This window comes from Thamnophis sirtalis, unplaced genomic scaffold (genome assembly GCF_051295495.1).
Source record: "Thamnophis sirtalis isolate CommonGarterSnake01/CBP01778 unplaced genomic scaffold, rThaSir2_p1.2 scaffold_8, whole genome shotgun sequence".
Lineage (NCBI taxonomy): Eukaryota > Metazoa > Chordata > Lepidosauria > Squamata > Natricidae > Thamnophis > Thamnophis sirtalis.
This window is the reverse complement of record NW_028261388.1, coordinates 43,603,853-43,631,674: the sequence shown is the minus strand read 5'-3', so window position 1 is coordinate 43,631,674 and position 27,822 is coordinate 43,603,853. Positions and strand designations below refer to the sequence as shown.

The 27,822-nt window shown below is 34.2% G+C and overlaps 1 protein-coding gene across 1 annotated transcript in view; it reads right to left on the bottom strand.

Annotated features, from left to right (window-relative positions):
• Window positions 1-5,749: 5,749 nt before the first annotated feature.
• Window positions 5,750-27,822, bottom strand: part of ROBO1 (roundabout guidance receptor 1) — a 434,872-nt gene continuing 412,799 nt past the window's right edge. Inside the window, exons 25-31 of the mRNA XM_014064019.2 lie at window positions 27,554-27,698; window positions 27,141-27,386; window positions 24,584-24,993; window positions 23,201-23,353; window positions 10,681-10,989; window positions 8,391-8,587; window positions 5,750-7,496 (exon numbers count right to left, since the gene is read on the bottom strand). Of these exons, the coding sequence (XP_013919494.2) occupies window positions 7,482-7,496; window positions 8,391-8,587; window positions 10,681-10,989; window positions 23,201-23,353; window positions 24,584-24,993; window positions 27,141-27,386; window positions 27,554-27,698 (1,475 nt within the window). The 3' untranslated portion in view covers window positions 5,750-7,481. The remainder of the gene's footprint in view (window positions 7,497-8,390; window positions 8,588-10,680; window positions 10,990-23,200; window positions 23,354-24,583; window positions 24,994-27,140; window positions 27,387-27,553; window positions 27,699-27,822) is intronic.

Sequence of the window (27,822 nt, the reverse complement as noted above, 5' to 3'; positions counted from 1 at the left end):
ACAACATATCACAATATTTGATGGTTGATTAGAACAGTTTATTGGGGTCACATACATGTCATCTCTTCATAACAGATGATATAGCTGACTCTTTGGGGAATAAGAAATCTATGCAGGAATAAGTAGCCAAAAGCTAAAATAAATATTAGGTACTCTAAAAATTGGTTTATGCTGCTCATAGTAGTTTATTTGCAGTAATTACAGTAATTTATTTTTTCATATTACAGAAAAAGAACATGACTGTAAACAAAAATCCTTAATAATAATGAAAAATATTTTTTCTCCAGTGTTTAAAGTCCTGTCCATTAGCTTTGTGATGTCCACAAAGTTTAAGTTAGTATTACTGAATGTGTTGAACACAGCTATCATCTACTTGCCTGATGTAATCAGATATGATAACAAAGGTTTTCATTGCCTTAAATCCACAGGGAACAGTTATTGTACCTTCTGTCTGCTTTCAAACTTATGGGAGACAAGAAGCAGAAAAATGTCAATACTAAAGAGATTCCATTACATTTCACAATATTGCTATTGCTAAATAACTGCTTAGATCTGTGCAAAAAATTCAATAAATGTAGGTTGATTATCATGCTCCAAGAAATATTGAAAGCAATTGGCTCCAAAGTCTTACAGTATATAAAATTTAGTGCTGAGTAGACAAAGTGCTTAATATACCAGTATTAAATTGCTGACTGGCTTGAAGTTCCCTGTCCTGGTATTTGAAGATTTGCTTCTTTTGTATTCTCATTCAAATAAAGGATTGTACATAAGAAACTTATTGTGGAAGACTGGATCATCAAGCAGTTTACCCACAAAGACGCAAAGTGATACTCAGCTTAGGCAATAACTTTCATTTGTTTGTGCTTGCTTCATTTGTTGATATTAAACAATAGGCACTACATTAAGAAAGACCCTACATACGTTTTAGCTATTTACAAACATTAAACATTTTGTTTATTCTATTATGTCTTAGGTTCATTTATGTTGTATTTTCTTTCCTTCAGATATTGAAAAAGAGCTCAAAACCAGAATCCATTTCAGATTGTTTTGCTTTGGATGAGTTTAAAAAATATTAATATTTATAAAATAATGAAAACAACTATTTTGTCTTATATGCACTTATCTAATGTACTTGTTTTATATGCATATACTCATTATATTCACTTTTTATGTAATATATTATACATTGGAAATACTGATATTGGTAAACAATTATTGTATGATATAGTTCTATGAAAAATACTTACCAGTACTTTCTGAATCTTATCGGAATCTGATTGTGCAGATGCTGTCAAATTTTATTCTGCTTTCATTTATTCAGTAAATAAAAGTACACAGTTGTGATATAATTCTATAAAAATACCAGTTGCCTTATTTTGAATAACCAGTTGAATCACTTGAACTGATACAAGTGCAGTCAAGCATTGGGAACCAATATTTCCGCAGCAGTTACACAGGAGTTTGTGATCATTTCTCTCTGGCAAAGAGCTTCCATGCTGACTCAGTAACCTTTGAAGTTTCTGTAGCTGATTTCTGTTCCTTCTACAATATTTCCATGGGGTTTTACAATAGTATTTGAAATATTAAATGTATTCTTCTTTAGCTATCCTTTTATTGATTTGCTCGGAGATTTTGGATAACTGTCCTGTTAGCTGACTCCCTTTCACTTCATCTTCAACTAATGGAAGTTGACCCAATATTTTGTTTACACAAGTAGAAATTATGCTTTCTTTTGTAATGAATAAGTTGTTTAAATCCTGAAAGAGTAAAATATCCATAATTATTAGAATATTATCTCCATGCGCTGTTGGTATAACTTTCTTATTATGAAAAATAGTATTTGATATCTAATATTACATGCTTTATTACATTTTTAATAAAATGTTTGATTGAAATGTGGCCAATTTCCAAAGCAGAATTGTCATAGGCGTATCCAAACATGCCCAAGAAGCTTTTGAGTGATCTTCAATGGCAATATCATGTAGAATGCCTTGCATTGGTCAACCATCGGATGATTAGGGCACCAGAAACTATCTGAAGGACTACTGATACAGGAAATGGTACAACTACTACCACATATTAGATTAGGTTGTGCAAAGGTATTGCTGGCCACATCAATCATCAACTAGTGAGATCTGTGAGTCCAGATAGAACCCCCAACTGTGAGATCACACCCGAGGTTAAAAAAAAAATCTCTCAAATCCATGTGGTTATAAAACCTTCAGCTGCACAACCTTCTTGGTAAAACTAAGCCAGGGTCAGTTCTTCCCTATCAGGCCTGCACACTCATTAGGAAAGAAGGCTGGCCAAGGGTTGACAGATAAAATTGGTTACCATATATCTATATATGATATAAAACATCAAACCTGCAAATGATCCTCTAGCAGCTTCATGTAAATGTTAAACAAGAGGGGAGAGTGTTGAGTCCTGTGCAGGGCCTGAGTAATTAATACAAGTACAAGTAATTAATGCAAAATAATTAAGATGGAAGGAACATATCTTCAAGATACGTACTGTTACATTTTGAAGCTACATAACGAAATTTGGTCACATTATAAGTCATTCAACAGTTCTTGTTAGCTAATGGACAGTACATAATGCTCTGAATACCATGATATTACAAATAAAAAAGAGGTAGATTAAATATTGATTTCAATCTCTTTCTATCACAAGTGGCAAGTTATAGGGCAGCGAGGGTCTGGACAAGTTGAAATAGGCTGAAGCTGAATTTAGCAAGATGGAGTTCATGTTAGTACATTGCAGGTTTCTGACCTGTTTCGTGTCTTGTTGGTATTGACCCATACATCTTTACCTGGTTTGGTGCTAAGATACAGTATCTTCATGGCTATGCTTCCACTATTTTAAACTAGTCTTTTGAAAAGTGCTTGGGAGGAAGTGTTTAGTAATTTCTTATCTGGGGAAAGTAAGGGATGGAAACTTGTTGAAACAGTTTCTTAGTTGTGACACTGCTACTCGAAAACATTCTTCACAGGAAATGTGAGCAGTCTCATATTAGGTTTAGAAAATTATTAAGAGCAGAACTATTTAAAGGGTCTTTGATGTCTGACTGCAATCTATTTATTTATTTCCAGGTATTTGTTTATTCTTGTTAGATATATGCAGTGGTGGGATTCAAATAATTTAACAACCAGTTCTCTGTCCTAATGGTTTCTTCCAACAACCAGTTCACCAAACTGCTCAGAAAGTTAACAATCAGTTCTCCCGAAGTGGTGCAAACTGGCTGAATCCCATCACTGGAGATACACACACACACACACACACACACACACACAAACATCGATCCATCCAGTGATTTTAGTTTTGACCAGTTAATTGTAGTACATATGGGGATAAATAGATAAAACTTGAGTACACAATGTTCTTTTCTAACCGTAGAGCAATATTATCTGGTATTATTTTTTTAAATGTAACTCTATGAGTCTAAGAACAATTTAGTGGCATAATAAATTTGGCTGGAGACAGAATACAGGAGTAGGCAAACATTTTATTTAAAGTTTAAATACTGTAATGATGAAAATATTGGATTGAGACCAGAGAATTTAAGTCAGAAATTCTGTGGATGACCTTAAACCAATTATTTCCTCCCCATCCAGCTATCCTGCAGGGTTGATATTGTAGAAATGAAATTGAGATCCCTGTGTAAGCCACCATGGCTTGGAAAACAATGGTGGGACAAGAGTTTGGCATAAAGTTTGGAATAAATAAATAAGATATAAGATATAAATATTGCTTTCTTGAATATGATTATATATTGTGATAAATTATTACAATAATGATAATTATGTTAATTGTATTTCTAGAATTTGCTAGAGAACTTTAAAAAATCGCTTTCATACAAATGCTGATTAAAAACCTCCCAGCAAGTTCTCTATTGGCAGTCTTCATGTTACTGTTTTGCTCTCTCTTATCATTTTAGAGACAAAGGAGAGAGAAAACATTAATGGTATTCCATGAGGTACTGATCATACTGGTCTTATTGTGACACTAGAAACTGCTTAACTCACTGGATTTGTTTTTTGAAGATAAATAATTCATTGCCTAGATTTTCAATCTTGAAATTTAGCATTGCTCTTTATTGGAACCACGAGGAAAATTCAAATACTGTACATGAAAATTTAAATTGATTTTTTCTAAATTTTCAACACACAGAGCAAATAAAAAGGCAACAATAATCATAATAATATCAAAGATCATTTCTTCAGCTTTGTCATCTTCTAGAGTGGCAGACAAAAACTATAATAGATTTGAAGGAAATGGGTGTATTTTTGTTACTTTAATAATAAAGAGGAACTGCATGAAGCGAATATGGATGTAGTTGTAAAATAAACAATAGACCTGGGATAAGGGAAAGGTAAGAGCTTTATTTTTATATTAAGTTATTTTCCTGTGTTCACACCTTTTCATATTTTATAGACTGTTGGTGGGTCCTAAAGCACAGATCTATGGCACACAAATTCCAATAAAATTAGCATCCTTTTCTCATTCTCTCTCTCCTGCTTTTTTGTTTGTGTGTGTCTGTATGTGTTGATGTAAATGTGCATGGTAATCTTCAGAAGAAAATTCAAACTGACATTTACAATCAGGGCTTAGTGTGAGATATACAGCCAGAAATAGCATGGGACAGTGTCAGAGAATTAAATCTTATTTCCTACAAACGTAAATTCTTTCTGGTCTTAAAGCCACACTAATTCTTCTTTCTCTGCTATCCAACTATTACCAATTCTAGTCAATATAATCCAAGCATGACATCCAGGAATTGCAAAACAAGGTCATAAATGGGAAACAAAGGACTCTTTCTGTCCCAGCAACCTCCTTACAGTTTATTGGGTTTTGGTTGTTCAATCGATTGTAGAAGGGCCACTGGGAGGGAATGGAAAAATTTCCCAAGTAAATTTTCAAAATCACTGCTTTCCCACCAATCCTGGCAGGAAATTAGCAGTCTGAGACTATTACTGGGAAGAAAGACACATACTTTGGAAACTGGAAGTTTCTTCTCATTGCAGACAGTAGGAGGAAGTAATATATCTTGTCCATGCTAGTCAGATTAATCATCTGGCTGTCAGAAAGCAATCTCTTGGTTACTTGTTTGCTGATCAGGTCATTGGCTGAAACCCCACTAGTCATGTCCTCAAGCAAAATTATTTCCCAACAATATTTCCAAGAACATCTTGAATCTTGTATTGAACATTCAAACCTGAACCAATCCAAAAAGTACTCACAATTGTTGAAAGGAAACCCCAGAAGCATTCACAATTAGTGATCAGTCATACTAAATGTCAGCGAAAAATGAAACATTCTTGGCAGGAAACTTTTTATTCTAATTTCTAGTAATAAGGATTTCTATGATGGACTCATATTCTCCAGTAAACCACACTGTTTTTTTTACTCCATATAACTGAATTATTGCTTTCAGTGCTGCATTTGGACTTCATAATAATAATAAAACTTATCTCGTATTGCTAGGTGGCTTAGAACTAAGAGATCCAATAAGTTTCCAATATAAGTAAATTGGCCCTTTGGGTAGAGAATCCAAAATAAATCATCCCCAACTGAGCTTTATGATTGCAAAGTCAGCTTTTATGAAATTCCTGAGCATATAATTCTAATGTTTTGTTGCTTATAACAACATTGTTTGATTCACAATGAAAATGACCATTTGATTTTATACCCAATAATACAAAATGCTTTAAAGTAAATTCTGGACAAAACAGGTCTTGACAAGAAAAGATGTATTTGAGAATGTTTTTAATAAATAATGTGACAAAAATTACTTTTATGATTACTGATTCCTTGGTATGCAAAATTATGGCTAAAATATGGAAGTTTTTTTACATGAACATAATGAAAAACAATCACATGGGTTGTTCCCTCAGTACTGCACTCTTTTTATGGTAACTTTTTCTTAAAAATTGACTAAATGAATTTTTTTAGCCCTCAGTAAATACCAAAGTATTATTTTTTTATTTTTTCCTGATGAGGCTAGGCCTGAAAATTGTCCATAAACAAATACACAGTTTTCCATTAGCATCGATGACAAAAAATATATTTATAATTACAAAAAAGATAATAAAAATCTACAGAGGACATCATCCTGTAATTTCAAAAGGAACTAATGGCTCTATTTCAGTTTCTGTGGAAGTTCAATGTCAAGATAAGCCACCACAAACTCAAGAATTTTAAATCTTTAAGATGATATAATGTTCTGCTTATGGTCCATTCTTAAGCTTTGCTATTTTTACCATCTGTGAAGCATTCAAATATTTCCAATACAAACACAGAACATTAACAAAGTATGAAAAAGAACACAAAGCATCTTACAGTAAGACAAAAACTATTAATAGTTACAATGTTTTACAAATAAAGTTTAGTGATTGTGCTTTTAAAACCAAAAATAAAAAATAAAATAAACAGTGCATTAAAAAAAAACCAAACAAACCCTCCCCCAAAGAAACCCCCAAGAACCAAATAACCATTAAGTGGCACTTTTTATTTAAGGTAAATTGACACTATAAAGTAGAGGTCTGAGATTTGGGCCAGTCAGGTTGATATATTTCTCAATGATAGTGTAAAATGTCCATTGCATTTTAAAAATTATTTTGAATAGCATTGATTGAGGCCAACAACTGCTTGACTCTTTTGGTAAACTTAAATTATAATGTAACTGCCAAGTTCTCACTGACATGCTTTCTTCCTATCCTAAAGAACACTTGCAGTAAAGAATGCAATGATTAAATGGATTAGGCTCTAGACAAATTAAATTACTAAAGGAATTCAGAAACTGTTTATGTATTTACACAATATGCCACCATAATCCAAATTGAATAAATTTGTATTTTGATAACAAGGGGATGTGGCTGGTGGAAAACAATACAATGCCACAGACAGCAATACAGCCTGTATAATAACATTGTGTCTTTTGTGTAGATGTAATTATTTGCAACATTTTATAGGTTTATCAATGGCAGTTATACCAGGTGGGGACAACCTAGTACCCTTAAGAATTTTGATAATACTACCCATAATTCGTAACTATTGGTTTATGGGAGTTTTAATCTAAAATGTTTGGGAAAGTAGCAGTCTGACTATGCCTTTTATAAGGATTTATAAATGCAACTGGTCACTTCTCTAGATTATACTGCTTTGTTTCCAATGAAAGAAAATAATCACTTTCTTTTTTGTCCAAAAACATAGCACCAAAAAAAAAAAGCAGCTTAATTGGTCTTGTGGACAGATCAAACACCCTCTCCATTACCTAAAATAACCATGGGATATTAATAATTAGATTTTTAAAAGAGCTTTAAAATAAAGATTCTGACAATAAGACAAAAAACATGAAAAAGTGTTCATTCTGATTGCACTGAACATTATTCTTTCTGGCATCAAATATCATCAGACTTGAGGCATCTTAAGTGATATCTTTGTGATTAAGTTTCAGAAATGTGTTATAATACATCTCTTCTTCAGCTTTCGGTCTCCTGTAAAGCAATAACACAAATTACTGTGCATTATATTTCTCAAAGTATTTTTATGTCCCATTTCAGAAATTGTATGCATAAAAAAGACAAACATAAGAAGCAGTCAAAACATGTAGTTTTTAAAAAATTCTTTTAAATACAGATAGTCCTTGATTTACAACAGTTCATTTAGTGACCATTCAAAATTATATCATCATTGAAAAAAGTGAGTTCTGATTATTTTTCACACACATTGCGGCCTCTTCATGCTCATGTGATCAAAATTCAGATGCTTGGCAATTGACTCATATTTATTGCAGTATCCTGAAATCATGTGATCACTTTTTATGACAAGCAAATCAAAGGGGAAGCCAGATTCGTTTAACAACTGTGTTACTAACTTAACAATAATTCACTTAGCAACTGTGGCAAGAAAGGTCGCAAAATGGAGTAATATTTACTTAACAAATGTCTTATTTAGCAACAGAAATTTTGGGCTCAATTGTGGTCATAAGTTGAGGACTTTGTAATGAGATTTTTGTTTTCAAAAAACCATTCTCAAATGGTTCTTCCAATCAGGGAATATAACAATTACTTCTTTATCATAATTATGGCTCTAATATAATATTTACATTTCAAAGGTCTTTGATGCCTTGATTTTTATGATTGTATGATACACCATTATACATTTTAAACTGTATATCATATATTGATAATAAAGAACAAAACCTGTAAAATTGCCCAACTTTTTATAGATTTATTCGGCCTTAAATAAATATGAAGCTACAGTACAACTGCAATTATAATTTTTCTACTATAACTCTAAATTCTGTAAAATATCAATAAAAGAATGTTCTGCTATGAGGACAAGCTTTTAGTTTTCATATTTCTAATAACTACTGAAACTCATATTACCTGCAATTCATCTTCATCTTCTCCTTGTTCATAAGTTCCAAATACCTGCATTTCTGCAATATTCCTTCGACTTAAGTTTGCTTGCTCTGCCTTTTGTCTATTTCCTGATCCTCTGGATGACATGGAGCTTGAAGAACTAGGATCTCTAGTATTATTAGATGTTGGAAATGTTGGTCTACAGTATGGCAAAATATCCTCTAAAAAGATATGCACATATGTTAGTAATGCCTTAGATGAAATGCTCACATACCCAGCAAGTGTTGTTTCTAAACATTTTTAAATGCTAAGAGTTCGGATTCAAATTGATTTAAAGAAAGGCTTTGAAAAACTTTGAAGTCAAGTAGAAAGATCCTCTTGAATGGAAAAAAAATCTCTTTACATTCCAAGTGGTAAGACTTTGGAGGTTGATTTCTATAAAGCACCATACGATTTGACATTCGGGGACTTACAGTAATCTTATAACAAACTGCTTGTGGCATACATCACTTTTGTAAGTGATCTTACAAAACTTAGAAAAACTGATTTAGATAAAGTTTGGTGAATAATATTTGGGATCATATTATAGTCCCTCTCTCAGAGAAATGGGGGATCGGTTGAGAAATGTGGAAAACAAACAAACAAAATAATAATCTAGTATTAATCAACTTTGACCAAATTCTCTTTCTTCCTTGCCCCTTGGATATTTAAATAACTTGGTAATGTTTGTTGGTCTCATATATGAAATGCCAGGAAGGAAAAAAAAATTTCTGATCAGCAGACAAGTCAAGAACACAAAATCAAATTGGTTCATGTCAATTCATTGAACAATTCCTTATCATACACATCAATCTCCTCATTCACAATAGCAAAAACAATATGAACATAGTGATCCTGTGATATTGTTGTTTGAAAGTGGGTTGTCTTTGTGTGTCAGGGAGAAAGAGGAAGTGTGAGGGGAAATAGTGTATGATTGCTTGTGTGTATGTGTATGTACAGTATGTGCAGAACTATTATTGTCACTTTTAGTATCAAACCCGCAAATAATGGGAATTATTCTGAATGCCAATAAATTTAAAGATAACTAACAATAGGCATAAATGGCTATAAGCAACAAGCTCTATTATGTATCCTAATAGTATATATTAATGCCTGTGAATAGATTATAATCTGAGATCACTAACCCATTTATCTTAGTATTTGCAATAACTAGATACTAAAAGCTGTTTTTATTAGAGAATGGCAAATACTCAACTTTGAATATTTATTGAATAAAAAGTACGGGCTGACTCATATTTTACTATATACAGTTGTTAATCTAAACCTTACTTAGTTCTTGGTCTTCCAGAACTATCATTTAATCTTAAATACGGGGATTCCAATAGATCTTTAGACAGATGTTGGCTAGGATCAGTTTTTTGAAGTGAAGGTTTATTATTGACATAAATACATATAGAGTAAGAAAGATATACATTGTGAAGTTTCTAACTCAAAAATTCTATGAATCATTAATCAATGCACAAGCTTTTTCCTAGCATTTTAAAGACTGTTTTAGAAGCTAATACATTAATCATTAATAGTGCTTTCAATTCAGCAGCAATTTTTGCCACTTGCTTTTTGCCATTAATATATAAATTGTAAAGCAAAAGATACAAAATAGTGGAGTAACTTCCTACTGACTTCTCTTTATCCTAACCCATTGTCACATACGTCTTGCTTTGGTGTTCATTTATGTAATTTACTCAATTTCTAGTATGCTCTTTCATGTTCAGGTTAGCTGATATCAAGAGCTGGCCTGGATAAAATTTTATACTGAGGACTGTTTTTTGTTGTAGACCTTACTGATTGTTCCAGAAAAGTAGACCAGTTCAATATAACTTATCAATGATTTCCTTGTTCAATATTTGTTGTCTCCATTACCCACAGGTGCATGATAAATAACTCCCATTTTGTCATCCTGTTTCGCTGTTACCAAAGGGCTGAATTTGTACTTTGTTTTCTTGTTTTTTTGCTTCTAGAAATATGCTTTTAAAGAAGTTGGGAAAATAAGGTCATAGAGATAACCTAGAAGAGGTAAGTACACAACACTTCATAGAAGAAAATTAGGATTTATCAATTGTTTGATTTCTTTCCTGTTGAATAGCGTTTTGTATTATTTGTTTTTTTTACTATTATATAATTTAAAGATTTAAGATTCTGTGCTATACATAATCACCTTCAAAAAATTTTATGCCAGTGTGAAATATACTTTAGTGTCTATATGTTAACATGCAACATAGTCATTCATAAAAATAAAATCAATGTATTAATTCACCTGGGAGAAGATGCGTTTTTGCTGGTGTGCCATCTCGTCTTGTTGGTTTGTTTCCTCTTAGCTTACTATCATTTTGCTGTTCCTGTGATTCTCTACGCTCCCCTGAACATGTCCACATATCAGAATGCTGACAGCCATCAGAGCCTTCTTTTCCTTTATAGCCTATTCCTTTTCTTTCAACTGCTCTTTCTGTTCTTGGTTCTATAGAGGACAACTTTGGCAACATCACAGGCCGTATATCCACTTGAGATTTGGACTGGGCAGTAGGAGATTTTATAGCTGGAGGTGGCACTGGTGGGGGCGGTAGATCTACAAATAGGAGAAAAGGGAACATTATTCAATAAATATAACAAATTTAAGTTCACAATTAAATCTGTGCGTTTTGTTGTTTTCATATATTTTGAAATTTTCTGAGAACACATTTATTAAGCATGCCTCACCTAGGTTCAATTCAAATATTTGCTGTAGGATTGTAAAACTATGGCTCCAAATTATGAATGCCATGTAAACAGAGTGATTCTCTCATAACAACAACAACAATAGAGCTGTTGAGCTACCAAAGGCTGTGAATCTCACCAAAGATTAACATAATAATAATAATAATAATAATAATAATAATAATAATAATAATTATATAATATATATATATATATATATATATATATATATATATATATATATATATATATATATATATATATATATATATATATATATATATATATATATATATATATATATATATATATATATATATATTTGTTATATTTATGCTGATAAATAAAGACAGAAAGTGGAAGTGTGACCTTCCTCCCATATTTGGGCATACCAGGGGTTGTGACTTTATATATATATATATATATATAAACAAGACGAAACAAGAATACAGAAAAGATGTGATAAAATCAAGATTGGAAAATTGGCAGAACAAAGCATTGCATGGCCAATTTCTGGAAAAAATAAAAGATAAAGTGGATAGTGAACAAACTTGGTTATGGTTAACAACAGGTACATTAAAGAAAGAAACAGAGTCACTAATCCTGGCTATGCAAGAACAAGCTATCCGCGCAAATGCCATTAAAGACCAAAATCGAAAAATCCTCGGATGATGCCAAATGCAGACTTTGCAAAAAAGTTGATGAAACTGTTGATCACATACTCAGCTGCTATAAAAAAAATCACGTACACTGATTATAAATTGCGGCACAATTCAGTAGCACAAATAATCCACTGGAATTTGTGCAAAAATTATAATATTAAAACAATAACAAACTAGTGGGAACATAAGCCAGAAAGTCACCGAAAATCAGATGGTCAAGATCTTGTGGGATTTTCGTATACAAACGGATAAAATACTGGTGCATAACACACCAGAAATCACACTTGTTGAGAAAAATAAAGTTACAATCATAGACATCGCAATACCAAGGGATAGCAGGGTTGATGAGAAGGAACATGAAAAAATTGCGAAATACCAAGACTTAAAAATTGAAATTCAATGATTATGGCACAGACCAGCAGTGGTAGTTCTGGTGGTAATCGGCACATTGGGTGCTATTCCAAAAGCACTGGAATTACATTTAAAACAATTAAAAATTGACAAAATCACCATCGGTTAAATGCAAAAAGCCGCACTGCTTCGATCCGCACGCATATTACAAAAATACATTATGACGTCCTAGCCCCTGGGTGGGGCCCAACTAGTAATCAATGCCAAATCCGGCAAAACAACTGGCTGCTGTGATACAATTCTCATAACAACAACAACAACAACAATATGTACAGCACAGCCACCATTTTAACTGCAGAACTAGGTTATAAAATGCCAAAAAAGAAACCCACTGGAACACCAAAGTGGAAAATTTGACTTGAAAATAAAATTAAAAAACTACGAGGGGATATCAGCAATCTGAAGTTCTTAAAAAAAGGAAAACTAAAGAAGAAAAAGCTGAAAAATAGTTTATACAAAAAATACAAACTGGAGAGAAAAAATGATAACAAAAATTATGGAAGAACTAAAACAACGTGCAATAGCAACGGCAAGAAAAATTGAAAGATACGAAGAACGAATAAAATAATATTGTGAAAATGTCCAGTTCAGAAGAAACCAACACCTCTTCTACCGGTCCCTTGATGAAAATCAAATCCAAATTAATATTCACCCATGTAAAGAAAATAGCAATAGCAATAGCAGTTAGACTTATATACCGCTTCATAGGGCTTTCAGCCTTCTCTAAGCGGTTTACAGAGTCAGCATATTGCCCCCACAGTCTGGGTCCTCATTTTACCCACCTCGGAAGGATGGAAGGCTGAGTCAACCTTGAGCCGGTGAGATTTGAACCACCAAACTGCAGCTTAGCAGTCAGCTTCAGTGGCTGCAGTACTGCACTCTAACCACTGCGTCACCTCGGCTCTTTTGAATAAGAACTGTGGGAAAACCCAGTGGAACACAACAACACTGCCTCCTGGATCAAAGATATTCAACAACAAACAACACAAAACAAGGTGGAAAATATTGTTATTTAAACTGACATGGCGGCAAAACAAGCAAAGAAGGTCAAGAACTGGAGTACACCTGGCCTGGATGAACTGCAAGGATACTGACTAAAACACCTCACAAGCCTCCATCATCTCATTGCCACTCAATTTGATCAAATGCTTCAAAATGCAACAAGTGAAGAATGGTTAACAGATGGCCGAACATACTTGACAATGAAAGATCCAGGAAAAGGCACAGAACCAAGCAACTATCGCCCAATTACTTGTCTGCCAACAACGTTCAAACTTTTTACAAGGATTCTTGCAAATTCAGTATTCAATCATCTGATGGAAAACAGTTTGTATCCAGTAGAACAAAAAGGAAATTATAAAAAATCAAGAGGAACAAAAGATCAGCTGCTCATAGACAAAATGGTACTAAAAATGCAAAACAAATAAAAACAAATTTAAATATGGCATGGATGGATTACAAGAAGGCCTTTGATTCATTACCGCACAGCTAGATTAACACCTGTCTGGAAAACTTTGGAATCAGCAAAAATATCTGTATATGCAAAAATGGAAAACAGTTCTAACAACAAATAGGGAGCACATTGATGAAGTCAACATCAGACGAGGAATCTTCCAAGGGGATTCACTTTCACCACTACTGTTCAACATTGCATTAATTCCACTGACAATAATCCTACGAAACACAAAACTGGGATAACAAATCTCAAGCCAACATGGCAAGGTAAACCATCTACTATACATGGATGACTTAAAATGTATGCAAAAAGCCCCACTGAACTTAAATCAATACTCAACACAGTTCAACTGTTCAGCAGTGACATCAAAATGAACTTTGGGCTTGAACAATGTGCTATATTATCCATGTGGCGAGGAAAAATGGAAAAAACAGAAGGAATAGAACTGGGAAATGGAAATATAGTGAAAGCATTAGCAAAGGATGATGCTTACAAGTACCTAGGCATATTCTATATCTAAAGTCCCTTAGGACTACAGTAGTTATCAAACTTTATAATTAGAGATACCATTTATTGAGAAATGTATTTCAAGGAATATAGGTGTCTATCAGATATTCCCTTGTCCCAAAAACGTATTCAATTTAAAGTGTATTACAGAGTAAGTACATAAAATCCATTTATTAATTCACTATTGACAGTTTTGTTGCTCATTTGTTAAGTTGTATTTGACTCCATAGCAAGCTAAATTCCCTGTCCTCCTTTGTCTCCTGCAGTTTGCTCAAATTCATGTTCATTGTGCCAATGGCATTATCAAACCATCTTACCCCCTGCCATCCTGTTCTCCTTTTGCTATTAATACTTCCCATCATCAAGGTCTTTTCTGAATGAGTTACCTCTTCTCATTAGGTGGCCAAAGTATTTGAGCCTTAACTTCAGTATCTGTCTTCCAAAGAACAATCAGAGTTGATTTCTTTAGGACTGTCTGATTTGATCCCTTCTTCAACATCACAATTTGAAAGCATTAATTCTTCAGCATTCAGCCTTCCTTTTGATTCAATTCTTACATTTCTATTTTGAAAACCAAAAGCTTTGACTATATGGTGTCTTCTCAGCAAGGTAATGTCTCTGTTTTTTAATATGCAGCCTAGGTTGGCAAAAGCTTTCCTCCCGAGGATCAAGTGTCTTTTAATTTTATGGCTGCAGTCTGCAGTGATCTTGGAGCAAAGAAAATAAAATCTGTCACTACTGTCTATAACCGTTTCTTCCCTTTCTATTTCCCCTTCATGGATTTGCTATTTGAATGCCACGATCTTAGTTTTTTTAATGTTGAGTTTCAAGCCAACTTTTGCACTTTCCTCTTTTACTCTCATCAAAAAGCTCTTCAGTTCCATTTCATCTTTTGCCATTAGAATGGTATTGTCTGCATAACTGACGTTGGCAATCTTAAAACTAACATGTATTCATCCAGCCCGGCATTTCACATGATGTACTCTGTAAGTAAGTTAAATAAGCATGGTGACAATATATAGTCTTGTTGTATTCTTTTCCCTATTTTGAATCAATCACTTGTTTCATGTCTGGCTGTAACTGAACTTCTTGTTTCTTGACCCGCATACAGATTTCACAGGAGACAGGAAAGATGGTCTGGTACTCCCATTTAAGAACTTGCCATAGCTTGTTGCAAAAGAGACAATCAAAGGCTTTAGTCAATGAAGCAGAAGTAGATGTTGGTCTGGAATTCTTTTCCTTTCTCCATAGTCCAGCAAATGTTGGCAATTTGCTTTCTAATTCCTCTGCTGCTTCGAAACCCAACTTGTACTTCTGGTAGTTCATATACTGCTGAAGTCTAATAAGCATAATCTTCTAGCATGTGAAATGAGTGCAACTGTATGGTAGTTTGAACATTCTTTAGCCCTGCCCTTCTTTGGGATTGGAATGTAAACTGATATTTCCCAATCCTGTTGCCACTTTTGAGATTTCCAAATTCCAGCTCAGCTGGAATACTATCACTTCTGCTAGCTTTGTTGCTGTTAAGAGTAAGTGGTAATAATTGAATAGTAGTCTGCCTCAGCTGTTGCTTGCTAGAAATGAGATAACAAAATACATTTGCCAACTTAAGGTTAACTCAATTATACAGCCATTAAAACATTATACCCTAACCCTAACCACGTTGAATTGGTGCTGAAGGTGCCTTGCCTCATACTGACCTCCCCATACTGTTAACTCAGGCACTGTCCTTTACAGGCTATTATTTCATGCTTTAATGACTGGTACTCTCAAAATACATAAAGACTCAGTGAGACCATTCACGTGTCCGCTAATCTCTGATAGCACTTGCATGTTCTGTTTAATTTAGTTATAAAATAAAGTTGTAAAATTCAGTTACTTAACGATTAATCTTTTATGGTAGAATATAACCAACCATATGTTAGGAAGAAACATGATAAAATGCAGATTCAATTTAAGGGGAAAGTAATTCAATATGTATGCATATATGTAAAGTGTCAACTCCCAAAGTTATCATGATGAGAGAAAAAGGGGGAGCGCATTCCATGCATACTTTCGACTCAGATTACTGCAGCAAACTTGGGAGGGGTGCACCTCATTGGGGAATGTGATTTATGACACAGACTGAGGGGAAAGAAGGAACAGGGGTAAAGTTCAGCTATAACTCAAGCAAAGCTTAGGTCTGACTGCAAATAGATCTTGCCAAAAATGAATGCTCCTAATAAATGACTAATTTTCCTTTGAAGTTTGGTCCAAGGTTCATGAATCAATTAGGGCATTTTTTGGAAACCTGACATATAGTTTGTTTATTGTTATTGTTATTATTATTATTGTATATGCTAGTAACGATTGGCATAAAGAGTTATGCTCTTTATAGAAAGCTTTATCAAAACGTGCAGAGAAGGTAGAGAAACATTCATTACAACACATCATTCCTTGCTGAGAGGAATCTTTCAAATAAAAAAGGAAACTTTTCAGAGGTCAACACTATTTCACCCCTGTGGTATTTATTTAACAGCTCAACTCACAGAGAAAATCCAGAATCAATCTGCTTCATCTGCAGCAAACAGGCACACTTAGTTATTAAAAAAGAAAATGGAGGCCTCCATGGTGAGAAATAAAAAATAAATCACAGAGTGACATCAAACCAATAAATGGAACTCAGAGGTAACTGGAAAAGGTCAGCTGTGTTCAACTATTTCATTTATTCATGTCTGCATATTGCTGCTTGCTTAAGAAAAACAATTAACCAGTTCTGTTTGATAGCATGTCCTACAGGGAAAATCTTCCATATGTACATTTAGAAAAAAAAAGAACTGCAATTTTCAACAAAATTGTACCAGGGGGTGGGGGGAATACAAGGACCATGGGAAAATTAATTTGGAGAAAGAAAATCAATCTAACTATTCTGTTGTAAATTGAATGAACGAAATGTAGATAGCTCCTTAAAATATTTCAGATGTAACCCCCTGCTGCAAGTAGTCATGTTTTCAATCAGAAGGTAACACAATATGAAATAGCTGCTTTAAAACAGAATTGTGTTTTCATACTACTGGCATCAAACATTTGGTCACCACATCCATATGAACAGCTAGCTTACTATTTTGCATTACTCAGGACTGGTCTTGTAGAGCTTCAAAAAGTGTTTCCTCGGATACTTGGTATTGTGTGCTATTGTCTTTCAGCTAATGTTTAAATTCAATATTTCAGGCAGTCTGATCTTCCATTTGACACAAAAAAATCATCTCTAAAAATTACACCCTGAAATAGTACAATAGGTAATTACATTTAGTACTAATAGTTCTTGAGGATGGTGAAATTGTTATTAAGTAGCAATGAATGGCGCACTGTGGCACCTGATTAAATCCCTGAAAGTTCTGTACAGTATCCTTCTACAGTAACATTAGTACACGTATGTACTAGAATGAGTTTGGTGGCCACATCTGGTTGGGAAAAGTATCCAAGAATTTTCAAGAAAAGTAAGATGCCTTCAACAGTCCTTTTCATAAGGCCCTTGCATACTGGACATGATTCTAATAAAAATTATGTAAAAATCACTCATAAGATTTTTACGCAATAAAACTGTATGTCCTTCAGCTTGATTGGTATTTATTACCAGGTTTTGGTAAAACATTGGCAAAGATTGCAAAAACATATCTGTTTAAAAATATAAATTCAATATAAATTCACCCTACGACTTTCCTTTGTTAGACCAATAGGCACATTTACCTGCTATTCCTCAGAATATTGTTGCTAATTAAAAGACGTGTGAAAATTCTTTTCAGAGCCATAAAGCTTTGAATAAGTCTTTTATTCAGGCTAGGAGGAATGCCTTTAACCCAACAGAATCAGCTGGATCAACCTTTCCCACGTTTTGCTTCTTTTGCAATCTCTTTCATTCAACTGTTACTTTTTTGTTTTCTATTTCTCAAAAGGACTATCTGCACTTGTAATGCTTGCATCTCAAGACACACATATCTAAAAGAAGGAAAACCCCACTCATCTCCTTTTTTATTTCTATCCATAACTTTAGAGAGCTTGCTCTCCTTTACTTACTAATCTTTTGCTTCTCGGGGAGGGGGAGGGAGAGAGATTATCTTTTTACCTCCTCTGAAGCCAGATTTGAACTGTCTTAGGCCAGACCCACCAGTCTGGACTAGATTTTACCTCAGGAAATCTGAGTTGAAGTCTGTTAGGGTCTTCCAATGGGCTAGACGCAAATACAGTCAGGAGCTGAACTTAATATAATGGTTTCTTAGATTTTAGAGGAACAATTGTCTTGAAACCTTGGCTACATTTGAATCCTGGGAGAGCCAGCTGCCTTCACCTGATTAACTGATTCCAGAATCAGACAAAAAGATATAAACAATACTCATCCTTTGAACTGATTTGAGTCCCTGATTCCTGAACAACTGTGATTTCAGCAAGCCAAGTAACAAAGTGAGCACACCCAGCCAAAAACTACTGCAAAGCAATTACTGATAACAACTCCTATTGTCTTTCTCTTCCAAGTCTTGAAGAAACTATTTGACCCTGACCTTCAGTAACAAAATTTCTGTGTATCGTAATTATTCAGTCGTCCCTCCATTTTCTTCTTCAGTACAGAAATATTCTCTGTTTTTCTATTCTCTTTTCTAAGATAGAAAACCTCTAGAATTCTGTGGCAAAAAAATATCACAGAATATGATATTCTTTGTCATAGGTTTCTGCCTTCTCTTATACCTGATAACTGTCTAAAATAGAACACTTCTTGAAACTTTTCAGCCATACGTGGTACACTCTGAATTCCTGCTAATCTTTCTTTTACTGAATTGAATGTGATATTTTCTGAACTTCCATTTTTCTTTGTGAAAGCCAGGAATTCATTGCAGAACATATAACACCAAAATGTACTCTTGTATTTCAGATGTAAAAAAATGAACCTATATTTAATAAAAGTGCAATTTATTCATTCAACTTTGAGTCTAGGTCAGTAGTCCCCAAGCTTTGCAGTTTTATGGTTTGGTACAGGGCTGTATGAGCAGCAGGCCAGCATTCAGCTCCCCTTACATACAGCCCGGTTCCAAATAAGCCATGGCCCAGGGGTTGGTCTAGGATATAAAGCCAATGAAATGTTTGGTAAAATAAAAAAAAATAGAACTTATTTAGATATATAGTATTTGAACTAGAAAATAGATCAGAAAAGCCATTGGATTAATAGAAAACAAGAGAATACTTATCTTATTTTTAAGAATTATTTATAGGATAGAATAAGAAACAAAGACTTTAAATTACAAAGAATTATTGTCAGATGCAGACTCAAAACAACACAATGAAATCTAATCAAGTTCAATTCTTCATTGGACAGAATTTTGCCAAGCTAAAGCTACCATGTTTTTCGGAGTATAAGACACACCAAGATTTTGAAGAGGCAAATTAAAAAAAGAGGCAATTAAAAAAAAAAGATTTTTTTTGCACTCTGCAGACCTCTCAAAAATGGACAATTTTTTGAGAAAACGGGCCTATTTGTTTTTTTAAAAATGGCATGAATACCCTTTAGGAGGCTTGTGGAATGCTCTGGGGGGGGGTGCACCCCCCAAATGAGCAAAAACAGGTCAGTTTTTCACAAAACAGCCACATTTTTTTGTCAGAAAAAGGGCATGCATAGCCTTTAGGTGGCGGGGGGGGGGAAATTGAGCAAAAAATGACCCGTTTTCACTCATTTCTGCCCTCTGCAGCCCCCAGGAGTACTCCATTTTGGTGCAACGCACGGCCATTTTGGTGAAGGGGTGGGGTTTCGGGAGAAAAAATGCTGTATTCAGTGTATAAGATGCACCCAGACTTTTGAGGGGAAAAAGGAGTCTTTTTGGAGTCTTATACTCCAAAAAATATGGTATAATCTACTGTACTAGATATATCCTGAGAAATTCTAAGGTGTGGCTACCCTCTTTCCCCCCTCCCTTATCCAGCTCACATCTCCATAGTCTCTTAATTTGGTTCCTCTCTGGAATGTATTGCTTCCTCTCAGGAAAGCTCTATATTGCCAACTTTCCCTTCCACTATTTTTCTAATGCATATTTCAATTTTAATTGAACATCAGAAAATGTTTCTTAGAGATAAGAACTGTGTAACAATGAACAGAGTGCTTCTTGGTTTAATGAAATGACCCTCATTAGAAATATTTCAACAAAAACTGGATGACTATGTCTCAGGACCGACTATAGTGGTAGATCCCTTGTGGAAGGTTGAGTTAGATGATCGCCAAGATCCCTTATATCCTATGATTTATGATTATAGAAAATCAATTGCTATAACCCAAAACAAACAAGGGATTCTGATGACATTAGTTTGAAAATTCTTATTCATTTCAAATGTGAAATTGGTTACCTTCTACCAAAATAATAAATAATTAGTATAGCCCTGCTTTATCAGCAGCATTTTCATGTTGCAAATTATGTGAACTTACAGCTGCTGCTATTTTTCTCTACTCTTTGAGCTGTTCTGGTTCTTCCACCTGGATAAGAACTTCTGTGATTGACTGCAAGCAGCCAATCTGATAGGCTAGTTAGCTAGTGCTCCTTGATTGGCTGCGGCTAGAACCTCATCTCTTGAATTATGAACAGGGGTATGAGGTGATTTGGAGAGGTAGTCTCGAGGAGAGGAAATTGGAATCAAAGTATAGGAGAGTAGAACTTTGGGTTCCAGCAGCTCAGAGGGAAAAAGAAAGTCAGCCCCTGGAAGAAGGGACTAAAAAAAGATGGAAAAAAAGACTGAAAGGGAGAGGGAGAGACAGGGTGAGGAAAATAATTGCTGTAGCATTCTGGGCTGCATTCTTTCTACTGCAAGAGAAGTGAACAATCCTAATCCAGTGGTAGAGCTCAGAAGTGGCTACGTTCCTGATCCAGCTGCAGTTTGCTGATTCATCACTTCTGGCTAAAGAGGGATATTATCTTAATTAAAGCATAACAAATCCTACAAGATAGGTCGATGTGTTTGGGCCGGAGGGCTGATCATTGGAGAAGAGGGTCCAACAGACCCGGTCATCAGTGGTTCCTTTGGGGTGAGCACCACATTAATCAGGATTAATGCCATAGAAAAAGATGGTAACCAGCATGACCCCCATTTTTAGAAAGGGACTAAGGAGAAAGATAGGAAATTATGGGCTAGTTATCTTGCCTAAAGTCTTTTATAAGAAAATAAGTATTCACAAAGAAAAATGGAATGCTAAATTAACCTTGGTCTGATCCAACAGGACTATTGTTATGTTTTACAACACTTTATGTTGTATAATGCTTTCTATGCATGCTTGATTTTCAAGCATGTATTTGATAATAAACTGATCTGAATTTCAAAAGATTTGCAATTAAGAAAATCTAAGAATAACATTTTACTCTTGTTTATCATGTTCTAGACTTCATTACAGCACAAGCACAGTCATGCCCAATTACATAATGTACTCAATAAGTAAATGGTCCTTATTGAAGATGTAGCATATATATAAGAGGTTAGTTTCAGTTACTCCACAGAAGTATGCAGTTCTCTAAAAAAGAAGCATTCAGTAGTTTAAAAAATAGTGGCACTGGATGAATCTTATCACTGTTTATATTTATTAGACAAAAATATTTTTATAGTGCTCTTGAAAATATTTCTTATTCAGCATTCTCCTAGCGCAAATGTTTTCATGTCAAGGTGTTATGCTTAGTTGATTTCTCACACTGAAGCACTCATGTAGAACTAATAAAATCAGTTAAAGTATCTATAAATTCCTGCAAAACGCCATTACAAGACTTTCATAAATTTAATTTTCCTGGTACAGTTTTGAGATTTATATATTTTACTTAAAGAGAAAACAAAAACTAATAAACAAAAACATGTAGAAAACTGCTTTAGTAATTTCTTGGCAGAAGATACATTTTGGACATTCAGTTTCAATGACAAAAGAAGTCTGGGTAAAAGCCAAATGAACCAGGTGCATGGGATCATGCTTGTGTTTAATGTAGCCTAATATCAGGCACATGTTAGTGAGAGAGAATACTTAGAATGAAGTACAGAGACTAACAGGGACAACCACTCATTGCAAAATTACTTTTGCTCATCATGCTGTGAGCTTTGTATTATATTTTTCTGTCAAGTGGCAGGAATCACAGGGAGAAGTGGCTGGAAAACCCTTTCGTGTAACCCTAGATAAGTATCCATAATATTAGGCTTTGATATGATAATGGAAAATGATGCCCCTCTTTGAAATATTTCTGATTGGTAATGAAAGTCCTAATCAGATTGTTGTTGATGAGAACCAGGAGGGAGAGGGGGGGGGGTCTGTGTGTGTGTGTGTGTGTGTGTGTGTGTGTGTGTGTGTGTGTGTTGGGAAGGAATTATGCCTGTGCTACATACCTTTTAGTGAATTTAGTAAACACAACAAGATGGGTAGGTCTTTGGAAAAATATCTTACATAAATTCATGATTGTTTTATGAAATAGGTGGTTTAATAAAAACTGGCCCTCCTGAGGCATTTTCATTAAAGACTGTCTCTAGACAACATCACAATGTTTGCATTATCCCCCTATATTCTCTAGAGAATACACGCATTACCTTTTCAGCAGGAGTCGATATTGTGTGTGAAGGCATGAAAGGAGATGATTAGATTTTGCCTTTTGGTGCACAAAGTAACCACATGGAACAAATATAATGGTTAGGGATAAAAAAAATCCAATAATTTTGCTGCATGCTATCTAAATGCTAAATTTTTTCTATGACAAGAAAAAAAAAATAAGATGATGAAGGATGTATTTTAATGAAGATTTTAATCTTATACATGCATAATTTCTAACTGTTGCACCCATTTACAAGGTTTGATCTCAACTACAGGGATAGCTAATAGCTGAAAACAAATGTCCATTGATAGATATATTTTAGGAACAATAAGAACACATTGATAAAAGAGTGATGCTTATAATCTGATTGTTGAATATGAATTTGAGAAATAAATTAAAATACTTTTACTTTGGGATAAGCCTTAGAAAATAATTACAAAGACTTGGGAAAGTCATTTATTTAAAAATAGCGTTTACCATCTGTGTAGACTTCTCTGCGCAGATGTCCTTGCTGGTGCTTTTGCTTTTTGGCAGGTCGAACCCTCTGAATTACAGCAGCACTCATGTTGCTGTCAGTGGAGACAGGACTAGTGGGTCTAGGGCAGTGTGAGGCATGATAATGTCTATGGCCTAGAAAAGAAACAGCATTTTGATTTATTTCCCCCCCCCCCAAAAAAATCAGACAATTGCCTTCTGTAACTGAAAACACAATAATTAATGAACTATATATAAAAACAAAAATGTATAACTTTGTATTGCGATTGTAAGCTGCCCAGAGTTTTGGCTTTGGAGTGATGGTCATACAAATAAAACAAACAAACAAATATTGCTAATTCTTGGATAAAATATCATATTGTTTAATAATATTGTTAATATAAAGACTGATTCACTGCTGCAGACTATTAATTGGGATTTTGTTTTCCAAGCAAGATGCAATAGCAGCAATAGCAGTAGACTTATATACCGCTTCATAGGCCTTTCAGGCCTCTCTAAGCGGTTTACAGAGAGTCAGCATATTGCCCCCAACAATCTGGGTCCTCATTTTACCCACCTCGGAAGGATGGAAGGCTGAGTCAACCCTGAGCCGGTGAGATTTGAACCGCTGACCTGCTGATCTAGCAGTAGCCTGCAGTGCTGCATTTAACCACTGCGCCACCTTGGCTCTGTAAGATGCATCTAGATTTGGTTTTTTGTGGTAGCAAGCTTTGTTTTCCAGGTTTCTCAGAGCAGTACTATTATCACCAGTAATATAAAAGATTGCCCTTGAAGACATTCAGCAACTCTACTTGATATAAAATCCAATGGCCCATGGTAGTCATGATGTCATCTACTCTTGTGGGAACTGAATTTGTCTCTGTATGCAATTCATGCTATTTATTATTATTTTTAAAGCCCCACCTGAGGACCTTTCCCAAAGTCTATGCCTGCCAAACACGAGAATACCTATTAAAGGTCTCCTCTTAGATTTGCCAAAAAAAAGGACATGATAATGGATACTTTCTTTAGGAAGGGTTTATCTCCTGAAGCACATGGCCTTCTATAATATGAAAAATATTGGCATTAATATATCTTAATATTGGTTTTGTATCATTATGATTCTTCTTTTTTGGACTACAACCTAACAAAATTGCAAAGAGCTATATAGAGATAAATTAGCCACTTTCCATTTTTCTAAGATAAGGTAGACCAATACACATGACAGAAAGGATTTACTGTAGTTTTACATTTAAAGAAACTATTATTTTTGATAGGCATCTATTTTTCACAGAATTCACATAAAAAGAAACAACTGTCATAAAAGAACTTCAAGATTCATAGTTTTCAGAGGGTAATTTATAGAAAGATAACAAGAAATCTCACCTGCCACAGAATCTTGCATTTGACGTTTTGCTACTTTAAGACCAGCATATTCCGCTGCTGCTGCAACAGCTTGTGCAAAATCTGCATCTGTAAAAAAGGATCCATCTGATGAACTAACACTAGATCGTCCACTTGAAATGTTATCATCTTCTGAGGCTGAACCCCATCCGTTGATCATGGAACCTGTCACAGAACTCTCCAGATCTCCCACACTTGAAGCAGGTGTCTGTTCAAGGCCACGCAAAAGAAGCCTTTTGTTTTGCATCTTCACAATTTCTACGTCTGCTTCATCTTCTTCTTCTTCTGGTGCATCAGTGTCCATGTCAGATACAAGAGGTCCCGAAATGTAACCATAAGTATGTGGTGGTGAAATAGGCCTGGGAGGTGGAGGTGGGCTCACAGGTTGATGCCTGTGAGCGAATAGTTCAAAAAATTAATGTTAATGTTAATAGCATTTTTAATATTTGTATTCATTACATGATACAGTTTTATACTGGTTTGTAATTCAAACTAATTGGTTAGTAAAGTAAAATGAAGAATTTTCCTTCAGATAGTTATATCTGAAGCAGATATAAATAACAAGTACTTGCAAATTCTGAATTTGGTTTATCAAATAAATACTTTACAGTTATGATATTGTAGTCATTCAGTAGACAGAAAAATAGTACATGAAGCTTGATAATTTAGATATTTTTTAAAAAATCAGTTATATTTGAATATGTTTATCTTTACACAGTTTAAATCAAACAGTTTATAACACAATCATTTGAATGGCAAGAAAAAATATGAAGCACTGCTTTTAATGGTGACAGGGGAAAATGCCAGCATTTTCTGCATATTTCCTTTATATTAGTAATGAGATGGGAAACATTAGGTATTCTGTAAATTTTGAAGTGGTCTTGAAGATAATTTGGAAATTGATTCAAAAAAACCTGCTAGGAATGATTTGCAATTGGGGGGGGGGGAATCACATCATGATTCTGATAACTAACATCTAGAATAACCTGGCTTCATTTAAAAACCTATTCAGATAAACATATTTTCTTCTGAAACTCTTCAGAGAAAAATTATTTCTTCCCTATATGCAGTTGTAGACTATAAATCATGCCTTCTGTTTGAGCTGTCAAGAGTTTCATGTCTTTGCAGTTTCTTTTTTCTTTTTTACTTAGTATTTTTCAGAAACATACTCAATTCATTTTACAATCCATATTAAAATAAACATGGAAAAAAAGATATATGTATATATATGTACACACAAATTTATGAGAAAACAGAGCTTTGGAGATGGGGAAATAAAGACATGTTGCTGAAGGATTGGTTAATTTTAACCAATAATTATTCCTAAACTACTACTTCATCTGTTATTTTTCTTCAGTGAGTTTTTGCTCATTTCCCATTCCCATTTTCCATCTCCATGTTTTTTGTCCCCTAAAAAGAAGGTATGAGCACAGTTAAAGATGCTGTTATACAGTGACATGTCATCCACAGGTCTATTTAGCTCATAAAGTAATATTGACCAATATGAATTGATTCACCATAGTTTACAAAATTATTAGATCTGAAAATTGTGACATGGAAGGTCAGGTTTTATAGTTTATGTTATAATTTATTGAACATTTGACTGTATATGCTTTAGAACAGTGTTTCTCAATCTTGGCTACTTGAAGATGGGTGGACTACAACTCCCAGAATTCCTCAGCCAACTATAGCTGGGAATTCTGGGAGTTGAAGTCCACTTATCTTTAAATGGCCAAGGTTGAGAAACACTGCTTTAGAAGGATGCAAACCTGTAAGTTTTTTTTAAAAAAACCTCACAAATATGAAAGTGAAATGATGTTGCAGAATAAGAAGTATGAAAAAAAATTCAAAACCTATCAGGAAACTCATATCAAGTTAATCAAAGAAATGAAACAAAATGAAATGAAAGACCAATATTGCACTCTCAACATTTACCATCACTTACATATAACTTTGAAATACAAAAGTTACATTTAGGATTAGCTCAGTTAATAGACATAGGTTGACTGACCATCCATAAATTTATACTATCGTATATTTTTATTAAAGTAATCTAATCTTGAGACTGTTATGACTATTATGACAATGGATTCCACAATGAAGTGTTTTGTGTAAAGTTGTACTGGATGTAATAACATTTTCTCCAATAGCCTTAAGCTTTAATATGGCAGAAAGAACAATGATAAACAAGTTACTTTCAATTAATTCATCATGCTTTCTATTTCTATAATCTGCTAATCATTCTGTTCTATACTTTTAAAATGCTGTGAGTTTTAAAATATGGCATGATGAGAATAGCTTTTGTGCCTGTAAAAAAGCATGCTTTTGTAATAATGCTGTAGACATATTAATCTGACACTTTATACATTGATGGCCAAATTATGCATCTGTGCTTACTACCTGACCTTGAAAAAAATGAAGTATTATAGTCTTCATGAATAATTCCTTTCAAAAGTATCTTAATGACACATAGATAATATCTTCTAACAAAATGCATTAGCATAAAATATAAAAAAGTTACTTTTTAAAATTAACATACCGTCGGTCTGGTGGGTGTTGCAAATGGGCTATTTCTTCCTGACAATCTTGCAGCATAGGCTGCAGTTCTTCTTGGGGAGAAGGAGTTAGTGTAGCAGTAGACTGGTGGCTATAGGATACTGCTGCTGGAGATGAAGCTGCTCCTCGAATTGGTGGTGTAGGACCTCGTTCGTCATCTTCTTCTAGCTCATCCTGCCGTACATACATTCTTGTTGGTGGTAGCGGGCAAGGAATTTCATGATCATAGCTATGAAACAATGTAACAATATAAAATACAATGTATCAGATATGCAGTATTTCTCTTCGGTTGTTACTTCTTAATCTCTTCCTTTGGAACCCTAAGTTGATTATTTCTATATTTTATTTAATGAATAAAATGAATTAAAATGACTTACAAATCCATTTTTATTGTACCTTTCATTCATAGAGAGGTTGTAATCTTCACTATTATTATGGGGAGGTGGATGTACAGGAGGTGGTGGAAGTACTTCTGCCCAATTCATTCCAGCCTGTTTAGATGTCTTTGGGGTTTTAGAACCCTTTTTATGCCCTTGACTCCCTGTGAAGAAATGTACCACAGTAAATCTTTTCAGAGTTGACATTTTTTGTCCACCTATCAAGTCCTTCCCAAGGACCTGGCCTAGGCAGATGTGGATGTTTGATGATAAAAGTATCATTTTAAG